At 40.9% G+C, this 20,935-nt stretch overlaps 1 protein-coding gene across 1 annotated transcript in view; it reads left to right on the forward strand.

Annotated features, from left to right (window-relative positions):
• Nucleotides 1-299: 299 nt before the first annotated feature.
• LOC310929370 (guanine nucleotide-binding protein G(i) subunit alpha-2) overlaps nucleotides 300-20,935 on the forward strand; it is a 60,709-nt gene continuing 40,073 nt past the window's right edge. Inside the window, exon 1 of the mRNA XM_083892101.1 lies at nucleotides 300-954. Within this exon, the coding sequence (XP_083748227.1) occupies nucleotides 837-954 (118 nt within the window). The 5' untranslated portion in view covers nucleotides 300-836. The remainder of the gene's footprint in view (nucleotides 955-20,935) is intronic.

A 20,935-nucleotide genomic window follows, 5' to 3' on the forward strand; every position in this document is an offset into this window, starting at 1 on the left:
ATCTATCTATCTATCTATCTATCTATCTATCTATCTATCTATCTATCTATCTATCTATCTATCTATCTATCTCCTTTAGTGCCAGCGCCTTTGACTACATTTCCCATCATGCACCCGGAGTGGGCGTTCCTTGAGGAGGAGGAGGGGGCTGTCTCTCCAGCTGCTGCCGCTGTAGCAGGAGGAGGTGGCGGTTCTGTGTGTCGCTGTTCGTCGGGCGGAGGGGAACTCTTCACGGCGCTCCTCGGGTGTGGCTTCTTCGGACGCGATAAATCTCAACACGGGGCTAAAAAAGAAGAGGAGGAATGCCTCAGGGCGACAGAGACTGAAGCAAACAAAGATTTAACAGAGAAAGAGGGGAGTGTTGAGAGAGGCTGTAGGAAATACGTGGGCTCGCTTTTTAAACAGCTGGACTACTATTTCTTTTTTTCTGCTTTTTTCCACCACCACCACCGCGAACACCGCTGCTGCCGAACTTCGTGGCCCCCGTTTCCGTGCGTTTTGAACCCGCTTCGATGCTCCGTTTAAAGTCAGTTGTGCTTTAAAAAAAAAAAAGTTCTTGAACAACTTCCAAAACGCAGGAAAAGCACCACTGTTGGCGTAACTGACCGAACAACAACCGACACCGTGTGTGGGAATTTCGTACATTTATAAGAAGTCGGAAAGTGTTGGTCCTTGTCGTGACGTCACGTTTGTCAGCAGTGAAGAAAAAAGAAAGGGGAAGTCGCCTCGCGCTCAACTTTAAACCCCCTTGTTTTTTAAAGGGAGTTTTTTTTTTTTTTTCCCAGGTAATATTTTACCCCCACTAAACAGCAGACCTGAAGCGAGCACTGGGAACCATGGGTTGTACGGTCAGTCAGGAAGATAAAGCTGCGGCTGAGAGGTCCAAGATGATCGACAAGAACCTGCGAGAAGATGGAGAGAAGGCGGCGAGAGAAGTGAAACTGCTGCTGCTCGGTGAGTGCATCTGACACTTTACTTTGTCTGCCTATTTAACACATAAGAACACTTAAAACCCCCCCCTGACTACAGTATTTGACCTATAAACCGCATCTAGGAAACTCAATTGGAGCTGCAAGGTGAAAGGAACAGCAGCAGCCGTGCATATTCAATATCCAACCACGGCAAAATTGTGATTGTAACTATTACACGACTGTGATGTTCTGCTGAATGCCCGGGTTTATTTCTAATATCTAATCTATCTATCTATCGGCTAAAAATTTGCTTAAAATTAGCTAAAACAATGCTGTCTATCTGTCAGCTAAGTTAGCTAAAACAATTGCTATCTATCTATCTATCTATCTATCTATCTATCTATCTATCTATCTATCTATCTATCTATCTATCTATCTATCTACCTGCTAAAAGTTAGCTAAATACTCAACTCAATTGGAGCTGCAAGGTGAAGGGAACAGCAGCAGCCGTGATTGGCACATACAGGCCATGCATGTTCAATATCCAACCATGGCAAAATCATGATTGTAACTATAATACGACTGTGACGTTCTGCTGAATGTCCGGGTTTATTTCTAAAAAGCCGATGCTTGGAAATTTAATGGTTAAAAACATTTAAAAATGCGACATATGAGCTGTTTTATAATATGTAAAGCACTTTGTGCTACAACGTTTATTTTGTATGAAAAGTGCTTTATAAATATTGCTACAAAATCTATCTAGTTATTATTATTATTATTGTGTATAGCTTTATATTTTATGAGCACATTTTGGTGCTCTAGGTGTGTTAATGTGAGTATTTTATGACACACACACACACACACACGCTTCACTTTTTCCACATGAGCTTACAGACAGTACACAAGCTCTTTCCACTCTTTTTTTTCCTTTCTTATTCTTCTAAAGTCTGTAAACACCAAACCTGGTCATCGAGCCACACACCCACAAGAAAATACACGACTCAGACTTCTGGTAAAAACCCAAACGATTAGACGAAAAATAGTTTTTATACGCAGTACACACAAACTAAACAAGTATACAACTGTTCAGGGAAAGTAAGATAAGTGAAATTACTGCAAGATATGCACTGTGTTCTGCTTGTGGCCACTTTATTAGGCACACCTGTTCAACTCCTTATCCAATTAGCTTAATAATCACATCAACAGCAACTCGGTGAGTTCATTTAAACACTTGTTTAGGTTCAAATACTGCATAAAAAAGTGACCAGCCAGTGTTTATAAGCTACCTTCAGTGCTTGATTACCATTATTATTATTGTTCATGAATACTTTCTTACTATCTGTGCTGCTGTAAAACTGCACATTGTTCCTGGTGTATGTGACTAGATTTCCCCAAAGTGAAATACTCCTTTACAGTTGCATAGGAGAAACAAAGTCGACAATCAAAACACAAACAGATACTGGGCCGTCATCTCATCTCGCCGTCTGCACATGCAATTCCATAATTTACAGTATTGCTTCACACAGTATTATTGCAGCACTGCAGGTTGATTCATCGTCTGAGCACCGCAATGTTTTTGCTCTGACTGTGTTGACTAAAAACTGTGCTGTGTTATATAAAGTAAGCTAAAAATGCTGCCACATCACCATCATCTGGAATATAATGACATAAATGATGTTGAGTTCTGTCCTCTCTGTATTGTTTGGGCTGAGTGTGTTACCTCAAACAGTGGCAACAGCAGTAGCATTAGCATTAGCCGCCATGACACCAAACCAACTCATGTGTTTGTGTTCACCGTCGGGTCCACTGAGCTCGACCCCGACGATGATGATGACGACTTCACGTGTTTGAACAGTGGCATGGCCTTGCCTTTAATCTCGCATCTCTACCATATCAGCTCCTTTTAAAATGACTCAACTGTGAAGAGGTTTGCGCTGATGTTTTTACTACCTCGCTATATATATACACCAGCCATTTCAAGAAGCTAGTGCTGGTACTAGCTAGTGTAGTAGAAATGTGTTTCTGTAGTTTGTGTTTACCTGTTATTTTGGGATATTTTTAGTTATTTTTGACCAATATATGGGACCGATTCTGATTCTAGGTATTAGATCGATAACTTACTTTCAGGGATACTTAGCCGATTTGCATTTAGCTTTGTATTACCGTATTTTAGTTGCATCTGTCAAAAATACGTCATGAAGGAAAAAACATACATAAGTCGCATTCCAGCAACACCCATTCATGTACTCGTTCCTGTTGCTCTGGCCATCACGCTTTCAGCCTGCGATTAGCCATTAGCCTTCTTTGATTACCGTATTCGGCGGCATACTTTTATAATCTGTTCAGATGGTGCCCTCTTCTGGTCATAGATGACATAGCGTATATTTTTGATATTTGAATCGCTTTTAAATAAAGGGCACATTGGCCCGCCAAACTTCTAAAACAAAGCGCCACTTAAAATCCGGAAAATATGGTACTAGATTAGGGTTAGTATTTTTGAAAAATTTATTCAAGAAATATCTTTAGAATTTTTTTGTTACGTGCCCACCAGTGACACTTGCGTAACTCCTGTTAGCGTAACTGTTAGCTTGAAACTGCGACGCTAATTCCGCACTTTATAGACTCACCCGTAGGGGGGATGGGACTGCATTCGCAGAATGTAAACACTGTCCGCCATCTTTGCTAACAGATACGTTTTACTGAGGAACTTGCTAGTAGACTTAAAACTACGTCTTGTGACTTTTAAATGTAAACAAATTGTATTTATTTATTTATTTAATGGACAGTGTCTGAACCTGAGAAACTCATTTTGTTCTCTTTTGTGTGGTGACATCGTGTTTACAATAGCTGCTAACTGCTAACTGCTAACTGAAGGTTACATATGGCACTTTTCCATGACACAGTTCTAGCAGTTCTGCCCGTATTCTAGTTAAACAAAGCTAAATGCTAATCTTTGAAGTATTCCTTTAAGTTGTGTGGATGTTGAGGCAGATTTAGAGCGTCTGTTTGTGTTTATTTATTTTGTCATGCCAGTCTAATTTGCCAGTCTTTAGGTTTGTGGTGGTTTGTTGACTGGACTGATGGGGTCAAACATGGCAGAGTCCATTTGATAGTGGATATGCTGCTGTTTGGATAGAGGGTGAACAGCCCTGACTTTTCCCAGCACTGGCGAGTGAAACACAAACAGACACACACTGGCAAACAGCAGTAAATTGAGCCGGTTTGACTCTTTCGTCGAGTCTCTATATTTTACATTGCATGCAGATTGGAGATAATGCAGCTATTCTTAGACGTAGTAACCAGTAATTCACACGAATTAAACCTTGAGATATGTTTCATATCACGCCCATCGATTTACTCTCCAGAAGTTATTGCCTGGAGAGGATCGGTGTAATTTCCAGGAGTGACAGTGAGCCGCTCTGTTAGCACAGACAGGGAGTTTATTGAGGACATCTTGCTGAACATGTGCTCAGGTTGATATTGATCTCAGTTGAATCCGAGGCTTGTTTTTTTTCCCTCCTCTGTGACGTTCTGAGAACCATTAAAGTTATCGCCCTCCTAAAATATGATGTGTGGGAACATTAATTTACACCCGAGCAGTAAATTGTCAGGAGTGTAATCTCACACACACACACACACACACACATAGAGAATCCCATATGGAGCCTTTAAATAAACACCACTATCACCACGTGCAAGAATAAACAGAAGACTGTTGTTTTTCCCTCTTTGATTAAATCTTCCTTTCTGTAGCAGACTTGAAGCCTGAAAGAATAATTGTTATAATCGTTATCGAGCGTTCAATGCAGCCCATTCATTCAGTGACACTTTAGATCGTCTTTGCTGAGAGAAAATGAAACGGAACACAGACGGATGTGTTTTTCCTCCTCTGCTGCTTCTTGTTGCTTACAGGACTAATAACACACTCCGTACAGCAGGTTTCATATCGGTAATTACACTTTGCTGCAGTGTCTGAGGTTTGAGAGGATTTATAGGAGAGAGCGTCTGAATCTGTAGCGTTGGCTTTTGTCTTTATGCATAAAAGTCTCTCCAGAGTTTTCCCCCCTCCGCTTGTGCCATTTGGAAAACATGCCACGGCACGCGATGCCTGTGTCCAGATATAAATCTGGAATGTCCTGCGAGAGGGTTTCTGGTCTCGTAAAAAGTGAAATTTACATCCCACTTATCTGGATTGTAAGTGCAGCTGTTCAATATGTGACGCCTGCGAGATGCAAGACTCTGGTTCTGTGTCATCTTTCCCTGAGGGTCCTTGTCTTAGACGTGTACTGATCCCATATTCCATTCGAGTATTATTGTCCCACCTGGAGCAAGGGGTTAGGGTTAGATATTTTTTGGATGGAATGAATATGTGCAAGGAAACTATGACTTTGCATTTACTGGGAAACTTGTTAGTAGACTTAAGAGCTGAAACAATTGCTCGATTACTAAATGAATCGTCAACTATTTTGTGAATCGATTTGTCGGTTTGATGAAGAAGATTTCTGATTGTTTTAGCTTCTTAAATGTGAATACTTTCTTCTTCGTTTTCTGACATTTTATGGACCAAACGAGTACTCGATTATTCGGGAAAATAATCAACAGATGAATCGATTGTGAAAGTAATCGTTAGTTGCGTCTCTCGTCGACTTAAAACTACAATACGCGACTTTTAAATGTAAACAAATTGTATTTATTATAATGATAATGCGACTGATGCGTTTCACGACCACTGACCAGAAAAACACGCATCATGTTTTACGTGCTACGACACCGGAGTCCAGGCACCGTTAACCAGTTAGCTCCGTTAGCCGCATTAGCTCAGCTTTTAGCGTCGGTTAGCACGATACAAATAACCATCGTACCTGTGTACTGCGTATGTGTGCCTCTGTTTTTAAAATTTAGCGTTACTTTAGAGACTCATTTCAACAATCCGGAGTCACGTAAACAGGACGTCACGCGCGTCTTTTTCATTAACGTGCACCAGCACTAATTTATTTATTGGACAATGTTCTGAACGTGGGAAGCAAATTTTGCTCTCTTCGTGTGTTGACATGTCCAGAATGTCTAACTAATGCTAATGCTAACTGAAGCTATACTTATGGCACTTTTCCATTATCCAGTTCTAGCATGGCTCAACTCGGCTCGTTTTCAGCTGATTTTCAGCTTTTAGCAGTGCTGTCGCTAAATATACCGTTTTAGACATTTCCTTTGATAAATGTCGGCGATTAGCGCATGTTGTCAGCGTTTTTAAGTCTTTATAACTGATCCACAGTTCACCATTGTTCAGTTTGACACATTTTAGCACGTAGCCTAGCTGTGCTAGCACTGTATAGTTAGTGCTACAGTTTACACACTGTATCCTCTAAGTGCTTTGGTTTACTTTGATGTCGCATATTTAATCGCAAATGCAATGTCGTGGTGTAGTTTGCAATCAAAGCTGAGATGATGAGCCCCCCCGTGTTCAGTAGCAGTTTGTGTGATGGCGGCGCTTACAGCTCCCTGTACGCATGCTTTTTAACACTCTTATCTGTTGGAACAGCTGAGAAAACTGTTACTGTCGCGTCTTAAGGAATTTTCCTGCAGCTTTCTTTCTTCTCCGTCTAGTTAGTTTGCTCCCTGAAGGAAGCCATTAGTTAACGTAGCAGAGAGGACTTCATACTGCTGAGGCTGAGGCTGAGGCTGAGGCATTCATTAACGGGAAGCACTCATTCACAGGCTTCCCTGCTGATTCTGGTGTTTGACTGACATTTAATCTCTATATCCCATTGCCAACAAAAATGTGCTGCTCTCTTTCACTTCACTTGTATTTAGCCCACTAACCTTTTTTTTTCTTTTCTTTTTTTTTTACCCGAGTCGGCACATTTTCAAAATGAATCACACCTGGCGTCTGTACTCTCCTAGATTAGCAATAATGCAGTCATATTAAAAGAAACTATTTAATCTCATTATGGAAATGCCTTCTTCTACTTAACACTTTGTTCTTCACTTTTGGGTCTCTGTGTGTGTGTGTCAATAAAGGTCACATCCACTTACCCATAGGCATCCCGGACAGCTGTAGTAAGCACTGTAGCCACGGTAACAATGGTGTTGACTGTGTCACACTGGTATGAGCAACGCTGGCAACTGAGAAGTGTTAAAATCATGTGTCTTAATTGCACACGGACACATCTGTAAATACGCCGACTTGCATGTGTGTGTGCAGGCAAGAACGCAGCAGAAACGCACTCATTTATCCTGAAATCATCTTTGATACCACGCCGACTCCACGTGGTGATAAATGAAGGAAAGAATGCATGTGTCGTCTGTCTGTGGCTAAATGTGCTGATCCTGATCTTGGAAGAGCAAAAAAAAAATGTGTATATATATGTATTTATATGTATATGTGTGTATATATGTAAATATATATGTGTATATACGTGTATATATAAACATATATACAAATACATATATACACACACATATTGCTACAGGCTTGAATTGGCTTAGATTCCATGACATGGCTGATCTACTCTAACTGTTCTCTCTGCTCTTTGCAGAGTGTTTCTTCACCATCTAAGTGTCATAAAATGAAGATGGCAGCCACGTTACATTAGTGGTGTCATGACGTGATGATGATGTGCTGTAAATTCTTTTAGGATATGAATATTTTATCTTTGTGTGTGTGTGTGCAGAGAGAGGATGTAAAGGTCTTCTTTAACTCCCAACACCACCTTTTTTTTTTTAAATTCTAACCACAGACAAAAGAGAGAGACATGAAACCAGTCATTTTCTCTTCCTCTTCTTCTTTTTGCTCTCGGGCCTCGTGCCACCGTGCGTGACTGTCAGTGAGAGCCTCTCAGTCACCGTAACATCTGATAAGTGCTTTGTTTTAGATTACCTTCTCACTGATTAAACAGTCCGGACCTGTATTGACCGGCTGTGAGAGGCATCAATCTAAGGCCGAGTTATGGTGCGAAACCTGAGCTACAGCCGCTGTGATAGCGCTGTAAGAGAAGCTCCATCCCCTCGTGATAAAATCCATCTTTTGCATTCGGGCGGGGTCCAAAAAAATAGATTAATCGACTATAATCGATCTTCTATTTGATAATCGATTCATGAAACCCATAAACTTTTAATACAAACCTTTTACTGCGTTGTGTAGGATTTACCCTCATTAATCTCGCGTGACTAGCGATGAGATGTGGCCGCTTGAAGTGGAAACTTGTTTTCAGACTTTACCCAGCAACAACAAATACTATTTTCTGATTGGCTAATTGAAGACGGCTGTATGAACGAACTGCCTCTGCATCATCAATTCATAGACTTATTGTGGTAAGTTTGTTAATTTCTCAGCCTTAATGGAGGTTAACGGCGCTAACGTTAACACACAACGCGTTTCCATGACGACTGATCGGAAAAAGGCTCCCGTGACGTCATGTTTACGTGCGACGGCACCAGAGTCAAGGCGCTGTTTACCACTTAGCTCTGTTAGCTCTTTTAGCGGCATTAGCGTGCCTCCAGTAGATTATCAAAGGAAAAGAGCAGCGCTACAAATAACCAGCGTACCTGTGTACTGCGTATGTGTGCCTCTGTTTTTAAAGTTTAGCGTTACTTTAGAGACTAATTTTAACGATCGGGAGTCATGCTAACATCACGTCACGCACGTCTTTTTCCCGTCAGTCGTCATGGAAGCAATGTTAGCGCTGTTCACGCGCCCAGCACTAACAATTAACAGGATTAATTCTGTAAAAATGCTTTCATAGCCAACTAGTGGTATTGTAACTGAAAGATTCCTAATTAAATCAGAATTGAATTATGGATCGAATCGAATTGAGATCTTGTGAATGCAAATGTGTTGCTATTTTGCAGAATGAAAGAAGTTGTGTATAGCTGACTACATTAGCTCAGCCCGTGTGTGGTCAGCTCTGCGTAGGCTCCTCCCTCTTATTAAAGTGAGCAGACATGGTCGTGGCGTGTGTCAGGTGCCATTTACCAAAAGCTGATTATAGAGACCTGGACATCTGCGGGGAGCCAGTGTCACACTGACCTGTTCTGGAGAGTAAACAGCCCTGTGTCTGTGTGCTCTGACATCATCAGAGGACACACTTTTTCACTTTTGCACCTCAGGAAATCAGAAATGAGTGTGTAACTGATACACAACCACTGTTGGAAAACATGCACACACACACAGAAAAGGTGCCATTTCTGATGACTTTTGTTTTTGGGCGACTTGACCGTGTTTACAGTCTGCAGCACATGCTGCTGCGCCGTTAGCCGTGTGACTCACTGGATACTAGCAGCAGCTATGTGTGTGTGTGTGTGTGTGGATATCCTGCAATTACAGCGAGGGCTCTGAAGATAAAGCCTGATCCTGCAGACTGTGTGTCTCACTGCGTGTCCACAGGGACCAGGCAGCACTATCCTCCTCTGCTGTGCTGGAAGAAGTGATGGCTTTTCAAAAAATCCTTATGCTGCTGCTGCTGCTCATTCACACCCTCTTCTGCACAGAAAACATGCAGAATAACGCTATAACCCTACGTTTACGTTAGCTACAGATTCTGTTGTGTCTCAGACAGGAAGTAGATACTGCAGCGTGTAGTCTGAGTCTGAGCGAGGGACAGAAGGACGTACACGAAGAGACGGTTTCAATCAGAAACAAGAGAGGTTAGCTCCTGCTGAGACTTGCGTTCAGTTGAAGGCTTATAGCTAAAGCAGCCACTTACTCGTCTTTATGTGTGTTTTGATGGCTCAGTGGTGCAGGGGTTTCTTTTAGTGCGTCTGACAGGTTAATATTGTCATGTTTACGCAGGTGAATTAAGAGAGCGACGGGTGGTTGCTCTCTTAATACAGCTCTTCAATTAGACAATGGTGCAACACAGTGCATTTCGTTCAGCTATAGTAACTAATGAGGACCACATGTTTGACCCCTCTCACCTGTGAGTGGTGCAGACTTTTATTTGATCTTTTTTTGTACTGAAATGCCGTTGAGGATTGAAATATGACTAACATTATTTTGAACATAACACTGCACTCATACACACACCCTCTCTCCCCTCCATCCCCGCTGTGATGCTGCTTATTTGCACAATATAAGCACAATTCACTGCTCAATTAGTTCCCCCCTCTTTATATTGCTTATGTTTTCAGTTGCCTGTGGGGATTTGGGAGGCTGGGCGCTTTCTTTGTCTGACCCTGTCATTAAATACACATACAGTAAAACCATTATCCCCACAGTCCATTTCCTTCTGTTTCACCATGATAGGAAATGAGCTCACTTCAGTCCCCCCCCCCTCCCTCCTCCTCCTAAGTCGTGGTTGGGTTATCCTGTCATTTTTATGCACTGGAAAGGTCCGGTGCTCCTTGGCTCTCCTGGGTTAATATTACGTGTAAGTGCACTCAAACAGGAAAATGTCACTGAAAGAAAAGATCGTCTATTGGGTTGAGAGTAAGAGAAAGAAGATTGTGGGATAACACCACGGTAGTAATCAGCAGCAGGAGGGACACGGATTGTGTTCAAGATTCTTTGTCTCTTAGCTAACACATCCGTGCGTTAACGTTAGCGCATGGTGCCTTTCGTGACGACTGACTGGTAAAAAAGACGAGTGTGGCGCTATGTTGACGTGCCGCGGCACCGGAGTCCAGGCACCGTTAACCAGTTAACTCAGTAGCTGCGTTAGCTCCGTTAGCGCGCCTACAGTGGAACTGAAGCAGTCTGTTTATTATTAAAGGAAAAGAGCAGCGCTACAAATAACTAGCGTACCTGTGTACTGCGTAGTGTGCCTATTTTTCAAAGAGCTTGATTTTCAGTGTAACTGGATTATTAGAATCGGTTCATTAAAAAGTAGTGGTGGGCACGTTAACGTCAACGTCAGCGCATGACGCGTTTCCATGACGACTGACCAGAAGAAGACGCGTGTGACGTCATGTTTTCACGTGACTCCCGATCGTTAAAATGAGTCTCTAAAGCCACGTAGTTTTTCATGCCGCTGCACTGGAGTCCAGGCATCATTTACCAGTTAGATCCGTTAGCACCGTTTAGCGTAGAGCAGCGCTACAAATAACCAGGGTACCTGTGTACTGCGTTTGTGTGCCTCTGTTTTTAAAGTTTAGCGCTACTTTAGAGACTCATTTTAACAATCGGGAGTCACGTAAAAACGCGATTCATCGTGGAAACGCATCATACGTTAACGTGTGTAAACGTTAACGCACTAAAATTATGTTAGCTAAGAGACGAAGAAACATCTTATACAATCTGTGCCCCTCCTGCTGCTGATTACTAGCATTAGCTAACTTGACGCCGTAAACCGACGCTAACGTGCCCAGCACTGTATCATTTACATCAATACAACACACATTTGCCATGTTTTTTTGGCCAAAATCTTCCCCAGAACATGGCAGCGATGCTAAAGGGTTAAAGTCTGGACTCTGCTGTGTGGGAACATGACGTCCTCATGCTCACTGAACCATTATTTCACAATTTTAATCCCTGGTGTTGTCATCTTTGATTATGCCCCAGAAACACCCGGTCATTTAGTATATTTCGGTAGTCGGCAACTCCAGACCATAACACTGTCCCCCTGTCCACAGGCTAAGTGAAATATTGGGAGTATGGAAGAAAAACCTTTAGGAGAGGAAAATAACAGAATGATGACTAATCTGAAGGGAAGCTACTATATCAGAGGTGCAGTCTTTGCTAAAATGTCTGTTTTGCACCGCGCTGTTGCGAGGGTGAAATAATGACGTAGGGGTTCTCACTTTTTCTGTGTCACTGCTGCTGCTTTCAGCTCCTTCATATTTCCTCCTTAGTCTTGATCCGAGTTGCGTGCTGTGGAGGAAAGAGAAAAGTACATCAGCCTGAGGTGGCTAACATAACTTTGAGCAGCAGCAGCGGCGGCGTCAGGGGCCCGTGGTGAGGTGATAGATGGTTGGAATCGCTAGACGTCTCACTGTGTGTGTGTGAGGGTATGTGTTGTTGTCCTCGGGGGGCTGAGGGTGACTGTTGTGACAGCTGTGCTGTAATTAGGAGGTCAGTGTCTGAGCAAATCTATACCCTAACCCGTTGCCTGCAACTCAATACATTCCCGCTATGAAATGAAACCTGAAGTAAAGTTTAAACTTCTCTGATCTGATATGATTTCATTTGTGAGGTCACAGTTTCTTGATGTGTCAATCAAAACTATCACATTATTTAGAGAAACTATTGTGTTATAAAGAGAAACTATTGTGTTATAAAGAGAAACTATTACCTTATGTTGAGATAAGATGTTTTCACGTTATAACGAGAAACAATTGCGTTATTTCGAGAAACTGTTCCGTTATAACGAGAAACTATCACGTTATTTCGTGATGAGGTGTTTTCTTGTTATAACGAGTAACTATCACGTTATTTCGAGAAACTATCATGTTATTTCGAGAAACTATTACGTTATAACGAGAAACTATCACGTTATTTCGTGATGAGGTGTTTTCTTGTTATAACGAGTAACTATCACGTTATTTCAAGATAAGATTGTTTTCTCGTTATGACGAGAAACTATCACGTTATTTTGAGATAAGATTGTTTTCTGGTTATAACGAGAAACTATCAAGTTTATTTGAGAAACTATCATGTTATTTAGAGACGAGTTGTTTTCTCGTTATAACGAGAAACTATCACGTTATTTCGAAAAACTATTACGTTATAACAAGAAACTATCACGTTATTTCGAGATGTTTTCTCGTTGTAGCGTCAAAACATCTCATCTCAAAATAGTGTGACAGTTTCTCGTTATAACGTAATACTGAGCACCCCAATTTTTTTTTCAAAACCTGGAAATGACCATGTTCTCAAACGTCTTGTTTTGTCCACAAACCAAAATTAATCATTTTGAATGATTTCCTTATTTTATGGACCAAAAAAACAAAGAAATATTCACATTTAAGAAGCTAAAACAATTAGTAAACTTGTTTTGATCATGAAAAAAGCTTCAATTGTTTCAGCTCTCATCAGAATGATCACATTATTGCTGTCTATAGTGGACATAGTGAATCAGAAGCAGGTTTTATTACTTCTAGTTTATTAATCTTATCAAAAATCATGCCCTGTGCCATGAAGAAAACAGGATTTCTCCTTGACTTCATTACTTCATCAAACACAGTGTTGACCTGTTCTAAGAAAGGCACACATAGAGGGGAGTTTAAGCATAATAGTAAAATAATATACTCTTCTTTCTCATTTTTGTTGTCTGCGAGACATTGATGTCATTTCCTGTTTAAGCCCCCCACACACCCCCATCACTGGCTCCTTCAGCTGTTACTTCCTCTTTCAGACGGCTGCATGTTCGAGGAAGAAGTGCATTTGCGTCTTTTGTTCGGCTGCTGGAGGAAACCAGTAACACCCATCCTGTGTCAGCCATGTCAAATCCTGATCCTCCTCAGACTGCAGACGATCACAGTTTACTGGAACATGCAACACTTGCAACAGTAGTCAGGTCCGACAGTTGCGCTCCTTCCCTTTTCCTCCACTATTTCTTTTCAAAATAAGAAATAAAATGACGAGCACACCTATAACGTGCTGCTATTAGCCCCCCCGACACTGATGTCTTATAACTCATCTTTTAGTCGTAACGCATCGTCTCTGTTTGTGTTATGGTCTGAACGCACGCCTCGAGCCGAGACACAGTGTTTGGAAAGAATGTTGTCGAGCCGTAAAAGATGTTTGTTCTTTGATGCGTTCTTTGTTTTCCGCCCTATTAAAAAACAACTAAAAACTCTCAAAACAGCAGGACGCGATGGCGAAATGTGTGTGAGGAGTCGTAGACATCAGTGCAGACTGTGCCAGCTCTAACTTGTTTGTGTGTTTGTGTGTGTGTGTGTGTGTTTTCAGTGTGGTGTAAAAGTATGACATGTGGAAGTATTCAGTTTAATTCGGTTCAGAAATGTTCCCACGAGGGATCAATGGGCATACAAGTGTATATTTTTGCTATATATGTGTGTATGTTTTTGTATGTACAGTGTATATATACACATATACATATTTTGATTTCTTAGTGTATGTATATATATATATATATATATGTATATATGTGTATGTATGTGTGTATGTATGTATGTATGTATGTATGTATGTTTGTATGTATGTGTATACATATATATGTACGTATATATGTATGTGTATATATATAAACAATGCAACAATTATATACATTATATAAATATTTATATATTAATATTATTATTATTATTATCATTATCATTATTATTAATAATAATAATAATAATATTCATATTAATAAATATATATATATATATAAAACAATGCAACAATTAGCCTCTTACATGTTGTGTATATCTATATATCACCTTTAATTAGCTTTCATAGCTGTGATGAATATGCGATTTGTGGGCATGGTTGCTTAAAAATAATATGCAAAGACAAAAAAAAACAACAAGCTGTTGAATTCACATTGTGTTGCTATAAAATGCTGATATCACTCGATAATCATTGAAATACAATAACCTGATATGGGGGTGAGCTGCTTCATAGCAACACACGCACAATAAGAAGATCCCATCATTAATAATTCACTTGTTGTTTGTTCTCTGTGTTAAGTTGAATTTTTCTGTTTTGGTGTATATTCAATATGCATTTCATGGATTTACTTCCACTGGAACTGGATCACAAACACAAACACACATATATACATATAGTATAAACACACACACACATACATACACAGGATATGCAGTGTGTGTTTTTCCGCCTGCAAGCGACTTAGATGACACACAACCTTTACGAAGACATTTAGATGCGAGCACTTTAATCAACTTTAATGTTCGCGTTGGACAGAAAAAGGGAGAGAAAACTCCCGACTCAGCAGCAGCAGCTGCCTTTCACTTGGCTCTGAGATGGTATTTATCAGAGCTGCTGGTAAACCTTTCATTTAAACTGCTGCTGCTGCTGCTGCTGCTGTGCACGTGTTTCTGTTCTTCAGGAGGATGATGATGATGATGATGATGGTTCACATCTGAGTGTCAGAGCACCAGTTTTACTTTAGCTCAGTGGCTAATTTGAGCAGCACCTGTGAGGTGAATGTGTGGAGTGCAGTTCATCTGTGGCTCTATGAGACGTACAGTAATTTCAGCCAGTTTAAATCAATGTTATTATTCACCTCAGGCTGTGACTGCAGCAGGATATGTTGTTGTTGTTGTTGTTGTTTTAAAAAAAAGTCTACTTCCTGTTCCCGTTGTTTCAAGTTAAAAGTCTTCTGTTGAACTGCGTCATGGACGTTCAGGACAGAAAACACCACGCGCCAAGGCCTTACAAAAGTTATACATTACAGTAATACATTTGCAGTACTATTTATAACTTTTTTGTGGTATTGAAGTAATATAACTAGAGCTGAAACGATTTATCAATTATTAAACGATTACTAAATTAATCGTGAACTATTTTGATCATCGATTAATCAGTTTGAAGCTTTTTTTAATGATTAAAGCAAGATTTCTGATTGTTTTAGCTTCTTACATGTGAATATTTTTTTTTTTTACAAAACATTACAACTGAATCATTTTTGAGACTTTCGAGAACATCGTTTTATGGACCAAACGATTAATCGATTAATAATAATCGACAGATTAATTAGTTGCAGCTCTAAATGTAAATGTAAGCGTTACAAATGGTTTTTTTGTAATATTATTACTTTTACAACGACATGTAATGCGTTACTGTAAATTCACGTCATGTCACATCTGGAGCTGCGGCTAACGATTAGTTTCGCGATTAATCGATTAATCGTTTGGTCCATAAAAAACTGAAAAATCAGTTGTCCACAAACCAAAATGATTCAGTTTTTAAGGATTTCTTTGTTATAAGGAGCAAAGAAACCAAGAAAATATTCACATTTAAGAAGCTAAAACAACCAGAAATCGTGTTTTAATCATTAAAAAGCTTTAAACCGATTAATCGATGATCTAAATAGTTGACGATTAATTTAGTAATCCATTAATAATCGAGTCATCGAGTAATTGCGTCACATCCGCCTGTTTAAATGGTTGGAAAAACAATTAAGTCAGTTATATTTTTAAAGTAACTTACTCAACTCTACTAATAACTAGTCACATTTGAGCATGTGCACATCAAATCATAACCTTTTAGTGGAAATACATCCACCTTTTAGTCCTCAATTTAGTGAAAATAATGTTATCCTGACTATCTACTGTTCAATTTTCAGCTGGAAACCAAACAGTGCCCATAAACTGTGGGAAATTCCCAGGGGAATTAAAGTTATTGGTTCACCTCAAGTTACTTTTCCATGGATTGATCTGACCGATGATGTTCAAACACCGTGTTAAACGCCAACGCCGATGGAAACCGACATAAAGAATTGGGCTATTTACATTATCTGCATACACGCAGATGTTTTACAAGTAAAAACTCATCATTTCCATTGATTTTATTATTTCTTTTATTTCACTGCTGTTGCACGTTTCCACTTAAATAACTCACGTTTGCAGCTCGAGTGCCGTCCACACCACATTTGACAAATGCTCTGGTGAGCTGGAGCTTCGGGGAAACTAATAAGTAGAGCGTGTGTTGGTTTTTATCCACATCATGAAGAATTCCTGGCCACAAACATGGCAGCGCTTTGGCGGTTTAACGTGATACGGTGTAATAATTATAGTCATTAAACTCTGAACCAAACACAACAATAACTGCCAGGGTTTGATTATTAATGAGAGGAGCGAGGAAAATTAGCTCTAGAAATAGTTTTTAATTATTCCACATTTGGCCGTACTACTGGCTGTTTATTTGACACAACTTCCAAACTAACACACCACCAACCATGCCCTCGTTTATGACTTCTCTGCTTTCATTTTCAACCTTTGAACGCATGAGGCGACATCTGTAGGTCGTAGAATGACTGGATAATTATAGAGTTATACGGCTTCTTGGAGATAGCAGCGCTTATTTTACTCACTTTGGTAGAGGTGACATTTAAAGAAGAAGCTGATTGTTTACTTTGATACCGTCTTCATTTCACTTCCTGCTTTTACTTCTTTCCTTGCCAGAGGAGGAAATTAGCACAAGTACTTTTGTATTTGCTTCCATGACCTTCACAACATTTCCCCCTCTTCTCTTGTAACGTTAAGCTTCCAGACGCAGATGCATAAATGAAAACATTTTTCATCTTTGGTATTATTAGTGCCCCTGAGTCACAGATACGATCGGCTTCTAAAGCTGCAGCTCTGGGGACTCGACTCAGAAGAAGCCCAGGGCAGTGGAGATGTTTATCGCATTTTGGACCAAATCAAACAACCAAATGAAATGAACCTCCAGACAAAAATGTAAGACCGTTACTGTTGGCTAATTGTATTTCTGTTGGTTTCTCAGTGTGTTCCTGTGGACTATCACTTATCTTCACTTCTATTATGAGCCTGCATGTTTTTGGAAAACGTCTGATGAGCACTGATACGCTGCAGGAATATCTGAAGCTTAACTCGGCAGAGAGATACTCTGCCTCTTTCACTTAAATGTGGCTTAATGATTGGCTTCTTTCCCTCAAAAGCTGGAGCTTTAGCCTCTTCAGTAGACTTGTATTACAGCTGCATTTCTCTGGCACCAGTCATCATCTAATAAAAGCATTTTTTTTTAGTACACTCATGCAATCCTAGTGTTGCTGCTAGTTCACTGATATAATGTATTTACAAGTACAACGTTTGTCTTTCTGGTGTGAGAGACTTTAAAGCTGTTTAAAAGTGATTAATGCAGACGTTCAGACTCTTCAGTAAAGAGCTGCTGTACTTAGTTTGTGCAGTCTTTGTTGTTTTCCCACATGTTTAGAGGTCAGTAGACAGACAGTAATGTTGTTGGAAAAGTCCAATGTGAAAGAAATAGTGGGCATCTAATGGGCAGACAGGACTCCTGTTACTGTTGTGGCCTTCACAAACCAGTTCTTATTACTTTACGTAGTAGACTTCTGCTCCAAAAAGCAAAACATCTGTATGGGCTGCTGTACAAACATGGTGAAATGGTGCAAATGAAGGCCCTTGTCTTATAGATGAATATAAAAGGCCTATTCCAAGCTGTACTATCGTTAGTGGAAATGCGAAATAACCGGACCGTATTTTACGGTGGCCGACAGACAGGAAGAAAATGTAAGTTCTCCGGGTCTGTGGGGCCGCTGTCGTGCAGGTCTTCGACCAACCTGTTGACTCGCAGTGTTGGGCCAAACTGAAATACTGGCAAGTGATGGATGAAGGTGATGAAAATATGTCTTTTAAAGGTGAAGTAAGTAGTTTATAGTGCCATCTAGAGGAGAGGCTGAAATTTACAACAAAGAACTGCTCCTCTGCTCACCCCCTCCCTTCCCTGAGCGCTACGGTGTCCTCAGCTGGTCAAATGTCGTCCTCGTCGTCTTTCTCCGCGTCAGCAGATGAGCTTCGTGAGGCGAGGGAGAGGGCGAGCTACCGCGGCCGTAGCAGACGAAGCAGACGAAGCAGAGAGAGTGGAGGCGGGACTTCCACTACAAGTAAAGAGACGCTTGATTTGTTCTCTCGCGTTTGTCCTTACAGGCTCCCGTAGAAACATGGCGTCGTGGCAATGCAGTAGCGGCCCGCGGCCATGTTATTTTACATGACTTTTTGAAACACTACGAAAATTAAACAAAGAATATTATACAGCAACTAGACAATGCAGGAGCACATAATATGTATAAAAAAGTGGATTTGGGGTCGTATAAACCCATAAATAATACACGAGTGGAAACGCGCCATTATTGTCTCTTCTTCAGCTTTTGGGTGTTAAATTCACCCAAATCTAATGAATGTTCATATATTTCCTGTAATTTGGTGACCTGCAAAATGGCAGAACTCCTAAAGGTTCTGGGAATTCAATTTAATTTTTCTTAGCTGAGTGAGAAAGTGTGTCAGTGGTGGAAAACCTCTGCCTCCTCATGTAGCAGGCCATCCCAAAAGTAAAAGATGACTAAATTGGGTGTCAATAGAATCCTTCCAGAAACAGAAAGTGAGAGTGATGGGACGACACAGATCTGCTCAGAAAAGAAATATTTACAGCAGTGACATGAGAAAGAAAGAGAGGGCAAGGGTGAGCAGACTAAATAAATGTAAAGGAAAGAGAGAGAGGGGAGGAGCGGTTTGTACGGACACCGTAAGCAAGCAAAGTCCTGAAGTCGGAGCAGAGTGCAGCTGAGCCTCTGGCAGGGACACAGCACTGAGGGCTTTATTGTGATTTGTAATTATGTGGTTGTCTGTGGGGCCTCAGTTTGGTGCGCTCCCACACTGAGGCTCTTTTTAGCCGGGGAATACTGAGTAGAAGAACAGGGAGAGGGAGGGAGAGGGTGGGGCATGGGGCTACTGCTAACTGTTTCTGTTAAACCAAGAATGAACGCGGAGATGATCGGAGTCTTGAAACAATTACGTTTACATTAACCGCGTACTTGGCTGCCACTTTGATCGCGAGTCGACCGTTTCACGATGTTTATTACTGCGGGAAAAACGACGCGAAAGTGCCGCTGAAGGAAATCTGTCATGAAAACAGTGATGGATGGGATCGGGCGGTAAGAGCCGAGAGCAGAGGTGATAACCAAGTGTTGCAGCGTTGATTGCCTCTGCTGCGTGCTTTTGCTGTCGGTCAGCGACGAAGCTGCTCTGGTGAAGACGAAGCGAGCAGACAGCTGCACTCAGATCAGTTCAGAAGCCAGAACTCTCTCTCTCTCTCTCTGTCTTTTAAGATAATTGCAGTGCTTGCTGAATCAGGCATTTATTACTATAGGCTGCTCTGGTTTGTCTTTTATTGAACCGCCTTTATTTTTAAGCAGTAAATCATTTTTAAAGTAGTGTTCGTAATTTAGTTTTTTTTTCAGATTCAGAGCCTTTTCCTGTGCATCTCTTTATCGATCACCGAGCCAACGACTGCATCCACTCAAACCTGCCCACAGACGCTGTGTCAGTTGATATCCTGTTTTTCTTTGTAGGGCCCTTTCATGAAACACTGCACACACACACACACATTTAGGCCACAAAACATAGAAATATCACCGCACTACTTCTGCATGCTGCAGTTTCATTTAGGCTACGTTTACACTAGCATGGGTATTTTTAAAGCTCACATAGAGTGGTCCTGTTGCACATATATGTTAGTTATGGAGGTCTACTTACATACATTAACTTTTTATGGTCAAAAACCTCCTAGTTGCTGTAAACGAGCCGATAGAAATCCTCTTTTCTGATGCTGTTCCCCAGCCGCAATATTTCAGACATAAATCTCACACCCAGAAGACATAACTGTCTTGTGATTGGCCAATACCTGGAAGTGACATATTCAGCACACCCGCTCTCAGAAGCGCAGCTCTGCCCTCTGGAATGGTGGATGCACTGCTACTCATTATCAAAACATTGTTTTAACAGTGTTTAAAAATAGTGTCCAGTCTAGGTCTGCTTTAAAAACAGAGACTTTCCCCTGCGTTTGTGCCTTTCGTTTACACACAAACGGCGATTTCGCCTCTGAAAACGATTCTTTCTAAAAACGCCGGCAAAAGTGGAGATTTTGGAAAACTCCGTTTTCGCGTTTGCATGTAATGAGCAGAGACGTGTTAGGGCTCGGAGGTCAGAGGTCAGACCGCGTCACCATCAGCATCGCCGGTTTTGGGCGGACTGCTGTCAGGTGGGACAACTTTGAGAATGAGGTTATTGTTCCGGAGGAGTGGCGTGACAATTTAAGGATGACGCGATCATTGCTGCTGTTACTCTGTCACTTGTATAGTTACTTCCATACATGGAGGGTGAGAGGTCAGTCGTTGTTGTTGTTGTTGTTGTTGTCGTCGTCGATGAGCATTCGGATTGGCTCGTAATGGCTTTCTCCTTCTTCCTACACTGATGCCCACAGGCTTGGCGTAGTTATGACGGCTCTGGACAGCTTATTTAAGCTGTTTAATATAAATGGAAACTTTTTTGAAAACGATGATGTGTGCACAAAGTTATTTTGGAGGGAAAACGGAGGGAAGAAAATATCAGTTTTTAAAAATATCCAGCTAGTGTAAACGTAG

This window comes from Microchirus variegatus (assembly GCF_963457635.1).
Source record: "Microchirus variegatus genome assembly, chromosome: 7".
NCBI lineage: Eukaryota > Metazoa > Chordata > Actinopteri > Pleuronectiformes > Soleidae > Microchirus > Microchirus variegatus.